This window comes from Geotrypetes seraphini, chromosome 5 (assembly GCF_902459505.1).
Source record: "Geotrypetes seraphini chromosome 5, aGeoSer1.1, whole genome shotgun sequence".
In the NCBI taxonomy this organism is placed as follows: domain Eukaryota; kingdom Metazoa; phylum Chordata; class Amphibia; order Gymnophiona; family Dermophiidae; genus Geotrypetes; species Geotrypetes seraphini.
This window is the reverse complement of record NC_047088.1, coordinates 174,259,295-174,274,496: the sequence shown is the minus strand read 5'-3', so window position 1 is coordinate 174,274,496 and position 15,202 is coordinate 174,259,295. Positions and strand designations below refer to the sequence as shown.

General features: G+C 42.1%; 1 protein-coding gene across 1 annotated transcript in view; it reads left to right on the top strand.

The window, feature by feature from the left end:
• Positions 1 to 8,923, top strand: part of COQ10B (coenzyme Q10B) — a 57,320-nt gene extending 48,397 nt beyond the window's left edge. The window contains exon 5 of the mRNA XM_033944933.1: positions 7,743 to 8,923. Within this exon, the coding sequence (XP_033800824.1) occupies positions 7,743 to 7,910 (168 nt within the window). The 3' untranslated portion in view covers positions 7,911 to 8,923. The remainder of the gene's footprint in view (positions 1 to 7,742) is intronic.
• The last annotated feature ends 6,279 nt before the right edge of the window (positions 8,924 to 15,202 follow it).

The following is a 15,202-nucleotide window of genomic DNA, read 5'->3' as shown; positions in this document are numbered from 1 at the left end:
TTAGAAGGCTCAGCAGTGTCTCTCAGGGTGCCGGCTGTGTTGTCATGCCTCCGCTCATTCTGGTGCGTATACGATGGTCCGCAAGGGTGGAGGTATAGTCAAAAATTGGAGTCTGACTGGCATCCAAAAGATCAGCTTTGTAGGAGCATTCCCAGCATTGTGGCAGTTATTATTCTCATCCAGCTACTGTGAGAGAGATTAAAGCAGGCTTGCAGCACTTCTAACTGATCCTCTCAGGTCACACAGTGAGGTTGACAGCCTGTGAGAGACATCAGGGGAGGTTTGAAAAGTGGGGTTTTGAGTGTTTCTGAATGTCCCCCTCCTGAAAAATCTTAAAATTGCTGTTTTTTGAGTTTGGGAAATGTGAAAAATATTGCGATTGTTGTGAATTTTGACGGCAGCCATCTTGCATTTTCAGTGATTTTTTTTTTTTAAAAAAAGCTCCCTGCTTCTTCAAAACTACAAATTTTGCCTGGAAACTTGCTGGGATGGAGTCCTTGGGCTCTCTTGTGGATTCTTGCCAGGATTGCGTAATTTTAGCACTTTTATAGTGTTTTTGCACTATGTGTGTGTGTGATTGGGGGGGGGGGGGGCTGCAGCATCCAGCTTAGTCTCTCCCCTGTGGGAGAGCTTAGTCATCCAACTAGCCCTGTGGGGTGGCTTTCATGAATTTCAGGGCTCAGTACGGCTGGTAATTCCTTCCACTAGGTTGCAGATCCTACGCAGCTTCAGAAAAGCTCTGTTTAGTTTCATAGTTTATTAAAATTTTGATTAAACGCTTATCATTACATTCAAAGCGTTATACAATAAAATGCTATAAATAAGCTGGGGGAGCAACCAACAGATAATAGACAAAATCTTTATATAACAGACAAACTTGATTGGGAAAGGGCAGTGTAAACAAGAGGAAAGGCGGGAGAACTACAATTTATAAGCAAAGAATGCAAAAAGGATAAAAACAATGGGATATGAAAAGGTAGGAATTAGTTTCAAGAATAAAAGAAAGGATAACTCAATCATAGGCATCTTTAAAAAGAAAGCATTTTAAACTACTCTTGAATTATCCAAGTTTTTGTTCTGCTCTAATATATAATAGAAGAGTTCCAAATTGAGGGAGCAGTGACTGAAAAGATGGTAGCATGATGGGTGCTGATTATTTTTAGTGAAGGGACATTGAGAGTATGTTGCAAGGCGGACCTTAAAGTTCTGGGGGGATCGTATGGTATTAAGAGCCTATCTATGAAAGCAGGGGCATTAGTCTTGAGTTTTGAAAGTTAACAAGGCAATTTTATATGTAATTCGGTGCGGAATGGGTAGCCAGTGTGCATTCTTTAGCAATGTAGGGTTATGATCAAATCTTTTTGAGTTCGTAATAATTTTAATGGCTGTATTTTGAACCAGTTTGAGATGCCTAATATCTTTTTGACTCAGCCCTTTATAAAGTGAATTTCAATAATCGATTTTTGATATAATGAGAGAATTAATTAAAATATTGAGAAAATTAGGGACCAGAAGAGGAACTAAGGATCGAATCATCCTGAGCTTATAAAAGTAGTTTTTGACCAGGGCACTAATTTGGGGATGATTTGTAAGTTTTTATTGTTGATAGGATTTTTGTTGTTAAAGTAGATTCAAGTGGAGAGTTATCGATGGATATAGGTGAAACTAATTGTAATCCTTCTTTCCAAGGAAAAGAACAGTGCTCAGGAGCTGGGCACCTTTTCAACATTTTTGAAAGTTTTGCACTCTGGATTTCGGACCACAGTGTTCTCCCCCTTTGTAGTTCCAATCTGCCTACATGGTGTGTCTTGGTGGCGTTACTCCTTTGACACGTCCTAGACTCACCCTGCCACTATGCTTGTGCTACCTGACACTGCAGTGCTTCTGGTGACGGGAGATGAAGGATTGTGTGCTGGATCTGTGGATCCCTCTGGGTTTTTGGGAGCCTGGAAATTCTCTCACAAGCATGAGCCTATTTGAATTTGTGGCTTTGCCAGACCTTCTTTCAGAATCTTTACAGGAGGTCTTTTTGGTCACTCAGCTGGCTCCAGCCACATCTTCCTTCTGGCTTTGTGGTATATACTTGCTACCTTTGCCTAAGTACCCTGATATGTGCATTCTGGTCTCGGAGCAGATTAATTCTCCGGAAAGTGCTCTGACTTTTACTAGAGCTATGCCATGCTGGGATTTTATGGCTTGGGATTGTCAGCAACTTTTGATCAGCTCAGGATGGATTTTTGGTGACACAGGTGACAAAATGTACCTCTCCCCCCCCCAATGTGGGTGGTTTAGTATTAGAAGATATACAGGAATACAGTGTGGAGTTGGTCATCAGGAAGCTCTTTGACGCAGTTGCATTAGGCATTAAAGCTGCTTTGGTGACGTCTTGTGTAACTTGTGCATGTCTGATTCAAAAGTGCACTCTGGAAAGTGAGGCAATGGTTCCCTCGTCAATATTTATTTTTTTTTTTTTGGGGTGGGCGCAGTTTATATGCCAGATGTATTGTATGCTCTTATGCGAGTTTAACTCGGGTGTCGGAGTAATCCATCTCTGCCCACATTCAGCTGCTGTTTTCACTTCCTAGGCTCCTTTGACTGGGCTGCCTTTTCAGGAGCTGTGATTGATTGCAGAGATCTGGACGACTTTATGGATTCTAGACTGGACCGTTGCCCTACAACTCAGCCTGAGAGCAGACCTGGCCCTCCTGGGGTTCTGGTCGTTCTGATCTCATGGTACCCAGCACTTCCAACCATGCGCAAGTGACACAATGGTGCCAGATCAAGGGATGCCCCGCTGCAGATAGGGGGCCATCTCAAAATATTTTTGCCTATCTGGATGCGCAATACATCCAACCAGTGGGTCTTGGACTTTGGATCAGGTAACAAAATGGAATTTGCTCGACCTTTGACAGATTGGTTAGTGAGCTCTGCACAGATTGCCTAGACGAAGTGCTTGGGATTCTGACCACTGGTCAGTGCTTGCTGGATATTTAAGCTATGGACCCAGTATTGCCAAAGAAAGGTTCTGAAGAGTGGAGGCCTATTCTGGATCTTCAGCATGTGACTGTGGCTCTGAAGATTCCACAATTTCGAATGGAGACTGTAAGTTCAGTCATTGCAGCAGTGACTCCAGGACAGTTTCTTGTCTGTCTGGATCTTAGAGGCGTGCTTTCACATTCCTATTTTTCTGGCCCACTGCTAAGTTTTGTGGGTTCATGTTGGAACAGCATTATCAGTTCTCAACCCTGCCCCTTGGACTGGCTTCAGCGCCCTGGACATTCACTAAGGTGATGGCAGTGGTGGAGGCTTACCTGCGGCAGATGAGTCTCCAGGTGCACCCTTATTTAGAGGGCTGGTTGATCAGAGCTCCCTCGTTGGCCAAGAGATGCCGCATGTTGGGGCGGGTGCTCCATGTGCTGGAAGACATGGGTTGGATTGTCAGATTCAAAACATGAAAAAAAAAAAAGACAAATGAACTGACGCCTACACACTCACTCGGCTACCTGGGAGTTCCTTTCAACCCAGCAGAGAGCCATGTCTCTACCAGTACCCGCTGGCAGAAACGGTGTGCTCAGCTTTCTTTCCTTCTGTCATGGGATTAACTTCAGGTTCTGGGATCAATGGTTGTCATGCTGAATGTGTTTCCTTGGGCGAAGGCGCACATATGTCCTCTACAACATGTTTTGCTCTCTCACCAGGTTCTGCACAGGGATGCCTTGCAGACCAGTCTACCTTGGGCTCTGGAAGCTGAGCAAGCATGGCCTCAGAGCTTTTCCCACAATTGCTCTGTTTTGGCGTTCTAGTACACTTTGCCTCCTGGATTGTGTTGATGACAGATGCCAGCCTTCGGGGCTGGGGAGTTCATTGCAATCATTGTACTATTCAGGGGAGTTGGACACCCTCTCAGCGAAAGTGGTCAATCATCCAGTTGGAGCCTAGAGTCATTCAGCTAGCTCTGATGGGATTACAGAAGATGCTGAAAGGCCAAGCAGTCTGAGTTTTCTCCAATAATGCAACAACAGTAGCTGCTGTTATTCGCCAGGGAGAAATCAAGAGCACTCTTCTTGGCTTAAGCAGCCCATCTTCCTTTTCATTGAATGGAGCATCATGTCCTAGCGCTGTCTGCGGGACTAGACGGTGTTCAAGCAGACAAGACTCTGGATCCAGGTGAGTGCGTCCTGTCCCTGGAGGTGTTCCAAGAGATAGTGGAGCGCTGAGGAAGACCCCGCTTCAACCTCGGGGCCATGGCGAGAAACAAAGCAGATTGCTTTTTCATTTAATAATTTGAGTCCTGAAGCAAGGGGCTGAACACTCACTCTGGTGCAGCTGTGGCCTCTAGAGATTCTCCAGTATGTTTGCCAAACATCTGCCAAGGAGGAACAGAGTCCTTCAGAGGATCATAGCTCTTCCAGGCGATGGCATTCTGGTGGCTCCAGATTAGCCTCGCAGTTCATGGTATGCAGACTTGCTGTGCCTGCGCAGAGGTCGCAGCCTTCGGCTGAACGCCTACCCAGATTTTGTCATGCAGGGTCTAGTATCCATGGAGGATTCGGTTCACTATGTTCTTACGGCTGGCTTTTGAACAACAGCCTTAGATCGACAGAATAGTCTGCCCTGGTTGTTGATACTCTTCTGATCTTCTGAAGTCTACATAATTGTCTGCAGTGTCTGCTTACACTACACACATGGAAGGCATTCCATAAGTTTCAAGTTTTCAAGTTTCAAGTTTTTATTAGTGTTTGATGAATCACTTATTTAATTTCCTAAGTGATGTACAATTTATAAGAGAAGGGTAGTGAATATATTAAAATAATTTCAGACTTACGAAATAAGACTAATATGAATCATGGGGGGTAGGGGGGAAAGTTACAATTCTTTGTTAGAGTTGAAAAACAATGGGAAAGTAAACGAGAGGAAGGATAAAAAATTCAAAAATGTTAAAGAATAAAAAAAAGAAAAGTAAGCTTATGCTTTCAGGTCAGTGAGAGATATGCTGAAAGCATCTTTAAAAAGATACGTTTTTAGGATTTTTTTAAAGGATGAGAGATCTTTTTTATCTCTGATGTATTGTGGTATAGAGTTCCACAGTTGGGGGGCCATTACCGAAAACATATCCTGTCTTCTGGTGCCTATAATTTTCAGGGATGTAACTGTAAGAAGACTATGAGAAGTTGAACGGAGAGACCGGGAGGTGTTATAGGGAGTAAGCAATCTGGTTATGAATTGAGGTTCATTGTATGTTAGGGATTTAAATACTAGAAGTAGTATTTTAAAAGTGATGCAATGGCTTATAGGGAGCCAATGGGATTCAGTCATCAAGGGAGTGACATGGTCATATTTTTTAGCATTGTAGATCAGTTTAACCGCCGTGTTTTGAATTATTTGGAGTCGTCTTTTTTCTTTTTGCGAAATATTGAGTAAAAGGGAATTACAGTAATTGATTTTAGCTATGATCAATGGATGAATTAGTATATTGATGGATTTGGGCTCAAGAAATTTTGAAATCAAACGTATCAGACGCAATTTGAAAAAACATGTTTTAACCGTATTGCTTATATATTCATGATATGAAAGTTTATTGTCGATGATGACACCTAAGATTTTTAAGGAAGAGACGAGCTCTAAGGGGATATCATGTGCACAGGTCTGATATCGTGTGCACAGGTCTGATCTCACTAATTCTCACCTTTCTTCAGGCTAATTTTGATAAAGGCCTTATTGTGGCTTTTCTTCAAGTCCATGGGGCCAGACTCTCCTGTTTTAGATCCTGGAAGCATCTGTCTTCCTTGGTGTCTCTTCCTGATGTCACTAGATTCTTGAAAGGAGCTCTTCGTGTCCGATCACCAGTTAAGCACCTTGTCCCTTCTGGGACCTTAACCAGGTATTGTGTAGCCTAGCTCCTTTTGAGCCCCTTCAAGATTTTACCGCCTTAGACTTGTTTTGGTTTTCTGGTCAACATTACATGGGTACATCGGGTGCCAGTACTGTGGGCTTTGTCTTGCAGGGACTCTTTCCTCTGTATTTTGGAGATAGGGTTTTCCTTTAAACGGTCCTTCCTGTTTGCCAAAAGTGGTTTCTGATTTCCCTGTCAATCAGGATGTTTTTTTGCCTGACTTTCAGCTGACAGGTTTCCAGTCACAGGATTGCCTGTTGAAGAAACAGATGTGCGCAGAGTTCTGCATTACTTGGAGGACACCAACGAATTCTGTCTTTCACCATTTGATTATGCTGATTCATTCCGTTAAGCGGGGTGCTCCCACTTCCAAGGCCACGATTTCAAGCTGGATCTGTAGGGCTATTTCGTCAGCTTACTTTCTTGTGGGGACACAGTCTCTTGTTTCCGTCAAGGTGCATTCTACCAGACGTGTGGCACCTTTGTGGGCCGCAGCTAGAGCTGTCTCCCTTGTGGAGATTTGTAGGCCAGTGACGTGGTCTTCTCTTCACACATTTGCCAAGTTCTACAGAGTGGATGTGGCGGCAAGACAGAACTTCACCTTTGGTTTTACGAGTTGGCGCATCAAGCCTACCCTAGGTTTTTGGGGGGCTACTTTTGTACGTCCCTACTGTCTAGAATGTCTCATCTATTTCACTGGAAAAAGATTATGTACTTACCCTTTTAAGCTCTTAAGGCGAGACATTCTAGACTCCAGTCCAGTGTTTACTGTGCCTGCTTACAGTTTTCAATCTGTTTATGCTTCTCCAAGCTGTTTCGTAGATGCCTGTCAGCCTTTGAGGGATGGAAAGAATTTGTAATGTTTCAGTTTATTGGGGAGTGGTTTCTCGGCTCCTTTTGAAGTATGTGTTGGCATTTAACTTTAATGTCGCTTAAATTATTGAGCAGAACAGTTGGTTTGAGCCTGTTGCTGTAGGTGCCTCTACTTCATGTGTATTGGGTGGCTCTCTGTGCTTGGGTATTAACTGTAGAGGGAGCTAAACAGCCCAGTAAAGTACTATAGAGGCAGAGTGAAAAGTCCAGAGTGGATTCCTTCTGCAACCATGCGACTAAAGGGAAATAAGCCTAATATCTTGCCTATCTAGTGGAAAAGAGCATACCAGGGTAAACATAAAATCTCTTTATTTTCTTCACCAATAAGAAAAATAGCTATTGTCTGGCCAGACCATTGGGTTATAACCCCTTGCTAGCAGATGGGAGGTAGAGATACTTAACTCTTCCAGTGACATCACAAGCAGAGAATGAAATAGGGACAAATTTTTCCCTGCAGGAACTCAATTTCCAGGTGAGTTTTGTCACTGTCCCATTCCTATAAACTCTGCCTTAACAGCACAAGCCTCGAACACTTATGATTTTAAACTGTTTGAGGCTTGTGCAGATGAGGACAGAGCTTGCAGGAATGGGGCTTGGACAGGCAAATGTGTCACCATGTCATTCTCTTAGCCCTTTTCTGCCGTCATCTTTCTATGTTTCTAATATAACCTAGAGTCCAGATTCCTATACCCTGTACCAGAAAGATTATCGAGGTAAGAACCTAATCTTCTATTTTGCTTCTGTGGTAGACTCTATCCTAAAAGTCTTCTACAGCAGTAGTCCTTGTTTCATAGTAGGACGTGCCATTTTGCTGTTAACTGGATAGCCTAAGTAGCTCTTGAAAATGAAACTTCCTATAATTCTCAATCTAGTTTTCTAAAACAACTCCTTCAGATTATAGTGTTGTATCACCTTAATAAAACCATGATTGAAAAATATAAAAAGAGCATGGTGTGTGTTTGTCATTTGTTCACAGGTTTCATTCGAGTTTCGTTCACTTCTCCACTCGCAGCTTGCTGCTGTATTTTTTGATGAAGTCGTGAAGCAAATGGTAGCTGCCTTTGAAAGAAGAGCATCTAAAGTGTATGGGCCAGAAACTAGCATACCCCGCGAGTTTATGCTGCATGAGATTCACCATACCTAAGCAAAAATGGTGGAGGGAAAAAGACCTGCTCTCATCTGCCTTAGAAACACATTTCTAAACTTTTATTTATATAGCATAGTGCTTGGTTTTGCTTCTGGACACCTGCTGTTACATTTTTATAAAAAATGCAATTTTGAAGTGTGAAGTGCTCCACTGTATAAAAAAAAATACACTTGTAAACTATTCAACCTGTACATAGAAGAATATTTTAGCTAAACATAAGTGCAATTCAAGTATGTTGTGCATTAATTTTCATATGCAAGTGTACAGCAATGGTAGCTTCAATACGTGCTGTTGCTATTCTGGTGATCTAACTACAGGTAGGCCTTAATATTAGAGTAGTTCCAACTTCTGCTAAAGCATTCATATTCTCTCTACCAGAGCAGAAACCTTGCCTAGTTCTACAGTATTGATCAAGGCTTATTACAAGACTCAATGTAAGACTTCTCTTTTTGGTTCATAATTTATTATCTTACAGGAGTTTTATAGTAGAATGTTTGACTGCTGCGTGTTGTAGAAGATAACATGTTCATTTAATGGAACTATTGTACGGCATACAGATCTCCCCCCCCCCACCCATGGCCTGAAACAGCTGCCAGCTGTGTTCAGCAGCAAACTCTCTTAGTAGTAGTGGTTTACTAAGTGGAGTTGTCTCTCACAGGTGCTGTTTAGGCAATAGGCCTGAGTGGTGCTGGACTGTAAGCCTTCTAATTTTCGTGCCAGTGTTAAACTGCTATATAGAAAAGAGGAAGGCTGGACGATGTGGTGGATGTGAGCTGTATCTACTATGCAATCTCTATCATGTATTTAAATTATTTGTACCTAAAGCATTATGCTATATTTTTCCTTTGATACTGTACCTCCTGCATATTGAAAGTAATTGTGAAATAGTTTTACAGAATAGCAACACAAGTAGGTCCAGTTGAGTGCTGCAAAATCTGTTATTAGTTACTCTTGACTACTCTATGCAATTGGAGCTGTCTAACATAAACTGGCTAATCTTTCCACTTGCAGCTGTCTTACTCTTTCATTTCTCTCTTCTACTTGTTTCCCACTACTCAGCTACAACTCTAATAATGCTTCAAAATGACAAGCTGCTGTCTTTCTTGGCGTACATACTTGTTGAAACAAACCACGTACTGTATCTTTACTCTCCCTACCTTCTTTGTAGGTATTATTTGGAAGAAACAGTATATAAAATTCTGTATCCTTGACAGTCTGTTCAAAGATGCTGATCTTCCTTCACAAGGCTCTGAAAGTACAATTCAAGGTGAACTAAGTCATTCATCTACACAGCATACCTTCAATGTGTATGACTTAGTTATGTAATTGTGAGAGTTTGGTGTTTCTACTCCTCTTGACTTAAACCTTGGAAGAAGCTCCTTTGGCAGCAGTAGCCACTCGGGGACAAAAATTAACAATGTGAATCTCTGTTAACCTTGGTTATCAGTAATTAGGTCCCATTTTATTGAATGAAAAACTTATGCTAAAAGAAACTCTTACCAGTTGCCCACATTATTCCTTTCCCCAAAAAAGAGTAAAGTGTGCCTACTAACATTTCATGGTTTGAAATTTACTTATATCAAAGAATGGTTTGGACTAGACAGGGTCTATTATTAAGGTTTCTGCTATTCTAGTTATTCAGATTGAGGTTTTGGTTGGGTCCTTAAAAGACTGTGCCATTATGAGATGGGTTTGCCTAAGTCTGTACCATATGAAGTTCCCTTCAAGATCTTGTACATTGTACAAGCCATCTTTGATTTAAACATTATTTCCACTACCTTCCTTTGCTTACACATGTTGGTTTGAAACTATGCAGCCTTGTACATCAGTGCCTTCTCAGGATATCTACAGTAGATGGTCATGAGAAATTTGCATATATAATGTGAATCTCAAAGATTTGTTATACATATCCTGAAAACTTGACCAATTGGACTGCCTGTTTGGACAGGTGTGGGTACTACTGTTCAGAGGCATTCTATGTATTACACACTAGTGTGTATAATGGTGGGTGGGTTGTATGGTTTTTTAAAAATTATTTATTTTAAATAGTAAGCTTAGGGTCTCTTTGACCTTCCTCAGCATTTCCTAAACACTGGTTTCTGACTTCAGTGTGGTGGTAATGAATTGCTTAACTTTTCCAGTAGGTGTTGACTTAACTCGTTCCCCTACTTATCCCTTTTGTTTTGACTTCTGGTTATCACTGCCCTCTGTCATAGTACTGCAACAGGGGTATTAAACAGCATCAACACAGGTGCATGCTACTTTCTTATGGGCATAAAAGCAGGATTTGGAAAAAAACAAATTTTGGTATGTTTCATCAGTGTGCTTCATGTACAGTAATAAACTGCTTTACCCATAGTACTCAAAATAGGGAGTGAAGTCTAATTCCTGCTCTAATAACCTAAAGGTGAAGTAAATTGCTTTGCCATTAAATAACATACTGTCAGAACTACACTGGTAGTTGCTTTTTTCTGTCGTCAATCCTATCCAGTGTAGAAATGGTTAGAGCAGCAGAATTGGACAAGCAAGTAGTGTAAGCTAGTTTGCAGCCATTGAATTTTGACTTTTTCTGTTATTTTTGTCATGTTTGATCCTAACTGTATTATAAACAGTTACTTTTTCTGGCCTAAAAAAAAAAAAGGTTCATAGTCTAAAGCACGCGAGGACAAAGGTGTGCCAACAACTGAGCGCAGGACTTCATCACGCCATAGAAAAACTGTATTTTAAAGGGCTCAGATGCGGGGTGTTGGTGGAGAACCCCCCCCACTTTACTTAATAGAGATCGTGCTGGTGTTGTGACCCCCCTCATTATACTGGAAACTTATTTTTTCCCTGTTTTTTTAGGGAAAATTAAGTTTTCAGTATAATGTGGGGGGTTACACCCCCCAACATGGCAGCGCGAGGCAGCGCAATCCTTATTAAGTAGAGTGGGGGGGGGTTCCCCCCTGTCAGAACCCTTTAAAATACAGGTTTTTTTCAACACGATTAAGCCCTGCTCTTAGTTGTCCGCGCACCTTTGTCCTCGCATGCTTTTGACCCATCACAAAAAAAAGAGGTTGCCCTACTGAAAAGGATCAGACTTGTTTTCCCTGAGGTAAGTCATTTTTTTGTCCGAGCCGAGTGTTGCTCGTACTTTTTAAGGTGAATAGCTTAATGGTATTTCATCCTCTATGCTTGCCAGGGAGCAGGAAGTCGTCCTTAGGCTCAAGCACACAGAGACCACGCAGCTGTCTTCTGTGCTTGAGTTTTAGTGTTTTTTTTAACTCAAGAAATTGTCTGTAGTCAGTTGCATTCCACAGTGACCTCACTTGGCTCTAGAGGGCTCGCAACCTGGGGTAGGAGATAGAATTTCATAGTGTGACTTGTGTCTCTCAGAGCCAAGTCATCACTCAACTAGTTGCCAGTGTGCCTTTATGTGGTGGTAGGAAGTTGCTGTGATATTACGATTGTAGGGGATGGGTGGGTGCGGGGTACAGAAAAAAGTTCAGAACTGCCCCTCTAGAGCTATTCCATCATTTTAATACTCAGAATGACTGTATTCCTGCAGTGGTTTGCTCTCTAGCATACATGTTGTATTCTTATATATCTGTGCTCTAACAGCTAACATGGTATAATACAGCAGTAGCCAGCTCTAGCCTAAGCTGCATCAATTAGCCATAACTTGTAGCTATGATCTGTTTTTCCTTCAGCTCTGCTGGAGCAATGATACAACTTTAAAAATAGCCATACTGGGTCAAACCAATGGGCTATCCAGCCCCATATCCTGTTTCCACAATGGTCAATCCAGGTCCCAAGTACTTGTCAAAACCCCAACTAGTAGTAACATGCCATACTACTGATGCCCATGCCTTCTTAAAAGGATAGCTTGTTAAGAGTAACCACCTAAAAATTAGGACACAGAAGCTGAGGTTGCTAGTAACCCATAGCTCTGAAGAATGCCTATTAACAAACTAGTATAATTTGAATAGGCTCTTACTGGAAATTTGCATCCTTTGACAATAGCAGCCACCTCTGGAGTATATCTACAACAGCTCCCTGAAGTATAGTTAATTTAACCAGCTACTTAATTGAGCTAACAGGGTGATCACTACATATGTGCTAAAGCCAATGGTAGGGTAGAGTTGTCCCTTTTGAATGGTATGAGTATTCCTTTCAACCAAAAATCACTCATTCTGTGATACAGCAGTAAAAATCAAAAGTTAGAGCAGACTACTAGTTGCAAATTGCTCCCAGTTTTAGTGCATCACACTGGAAAACTTGTCACAGCAGTGCTATTGTTCTGCTACAAATCTTGGCCTTCTCAAAAAAATTAATTACCATATGTAGTCTCTACAAGGAAGACTCTTCTTCCCCATTAGATTTCTTGTTTCAAACTGAAAACTTACAGCTTCCTTCCCAAAATACCACTTACCTTAAACTTGGAGGCTTAGGGGTTAGTTGATTCTACAAAGGATAAATTAGATTTCACATGCTAATTCACTTTCCTTAGATCATCTGGACTGACACTGAGAAAACAGATGGGGGGGTGTACATCTACCAGCAGGTGGAGACTTAAAATTCTGATTTTTGAATGAGCCAATAGGAATGCTGCCCTGTTCTTGCTAGAATCACTATCATTCAAAAGAAATGATCCATCCATCCCAAGACTGCAAGGGAGAAAAGAAAACAAATATGTATCTGTACCAGCATCTATCCCAGCACAGCCCCCAAGACATACACAGAAGAGCTAGCTTTTAAATACTGTAGTTTCAACACAATTTCTTTTTTTTTCTTGTTTAAAAATCAAAGAACCAGCTGCTCCCTGCACACCAGTTTGAGAGAAAAGAAACAGTCCATTCAATACCTAACCAAACAAATCACAGAATCAAGAGGAAAAAAAATCCAGTCGCTATATCATAAGCATTACCATACTGCAACAGACTGAAGGTCCATCAAGCCCAGTATCCTGTTTTCAACAGTAGCCAATCCAGACAAGATCCCAAGGCGTAAAACAGATTTTATTTTGCTTCTCATAGGTGTAGGTAGTGGATTTCCCCAAAGTTCATCTTGATAATGACTTATGGACTTTTGTTTGTGGAAATTATTCAACCCATTTTAAACCCTGCTAAACTGCTTTTCCAGTGTAATAATAGGTGAGACATTCTAGAACAGGGATCTCAAAGTCCCTCCTTGAGGGCCACAATCCAGTTGGGTTTTCAGGATTTCCTCAATGAATATGCATTGAAAGCAGTGCATGCACATAAATCTCATGCATATTCATTGGGGAAATCCTGAAAAGCCAACTGGATTGTGGCCCTCAAGGAGGAACTTTGAAACCCCTGTTCTAGAAGCTAGACAATAGGGTTATTTCCCTATAGCTGTGTGCTGTTGTTGTAGGAATCCACTCTAGATTTTTCACTTATACTTCACTGGGCTCTCTAGCTCCACCTTCAGTTTGTTCCTTTTGCACATGTGCCTGCAGGAGTGTTTGTTCTGCTCTCCTGTATGTGTTCCTCCTTGGTCAATATTGAGCCAGGGCATTCAGAGGATTGCGGCTCATCCAGGCCACATCATTTTGGTGGCTGCAGATTGGCTCACGGACCACGGTACGCAGATCTGATGCGTCTGCGCAAAGGTCACAGCCTTTGACTGAGTGCCTATCCAGACCTCGTGGAGGATCTGGGTCACTTTGCTCTTATGGTATGGCTCTTTAGCGCACAGCCCTAGTACATAAAAAATATTCTTCCCTTGATACTCTTCTGAAGTTTAAGTAGTCGTCCACTGTATCGGCTTACACTAAGGCCTCCTGACATTGGTGTGCCCAGGACCAAGTGGACACTTATTCAGCTCCGATCTCACCGATTCTCACCTTTTTTCAGGCTGGTTGGATAAAGGTCTCACTATGGCTTCTCTTTAGGTCAGGGGTGGGCAACTCTGGTCCTCGAGGGCCGGCATCCAGTCGGGTTTTCAGGATTTCCCCAATGAATATGCATTGAAAGCAGTGTATGCAAATAGATCTCATGCATATTCTGTATCATTCACTGTTTTATCTGCTGTTATTGATTGTATGGTACTGTTACCAGCCATTTCTTTTTGCACCTGTTTTTACTGTATCATGCCTGTTTCTCTGGTTGACTCTAATAAAAAGGATATTAAAAAAAAGATCTTATGCATATTCATTGGGGAAATCCTGAAAACCCGACAATGCCAGCCTTCGAGGACCGGAGTTGCCCACCCCTGCTGTAGGTCCTAGTAGCCAGGCTCATCTGTTTTAGATCCTGGGAGCATCAGTCTTCCTTGGCATCTCATCTGAATGTTGCTAGATTCTTGAAAGGGGCTCTTTGTGCCCTGAGCCGCTAGAGCAGGGGTGTCAAAGTCCCTCCTCGAGGGCTGCAATCCAGTTGGGTTTTCAGGATTTCCCCAATGAATATGCATGAGATCTTTTAGCATACAATGAAAGCAGTGCATGCAAATAGATCTCATGCATATTCATTTGGGAAATCCTGAAAACTCGACTGGCTTGTGACCATTGAGGAGGGACTTTGACACCCCTGCTCTAGAGGATCTGGGCCTGCTGTCTGGCAGAGATTTTGGATGACGCTCCGTTACACTGGTCATGAGATTGTTCAGCCCCTTACTAAACATTTGTCCCTTGAAAGGAAATCTGCTGAGAGTAGCCCTGGAGGTTGAATCACTAGCCTATTGCCTGATCCAGAGAATTCTGCAGACTGAGATCAAATAAGTGGAAACTATGCTCATGCCACTGATAATGGTATGAGCATTCCATGGTAATCCTGATTTACATGGAAAGCTCATGACACATGGAAGTATGTTTGCCTGCCTTTCAACTGACTGGTTCCAAGACACAGGACTGCCTGTTGAAGAGCCTGGATGTGCACAGAGTTCTTCTGCATTATCTGGAAATTACTTATAGACTTCTGCCATGTCCTTCCTGCGCCTGCCTACTTTTCAGTCTGCTTCTCCAAGCTGATTCGTGGATGCCTGATTGCCTTTGAGGGCTGAGAAGAATTTGTATATATGTTTCAACTTATTGGGGAGTAGTTTCTGAGCTCCTTTCAAGCCTGTGATGGCAGTTAATGGTACTGTTTAGGTACTTTTTGAGTAAAACAATTTGTTTAAGGCTATTGTTACAGGTGCCTCTACTTCACGTGTTTTGGGTGAATCTATTATGTGCTCGGGTACTAACTGAAGGAGCTAGAGAGCCCAGTGAAATATAACAGAGGTAGAGTGAAAAATCAGGAGTGGATTCCTTCTGCAGCACATGGCTATAAGGAACTAACCCTACTGTC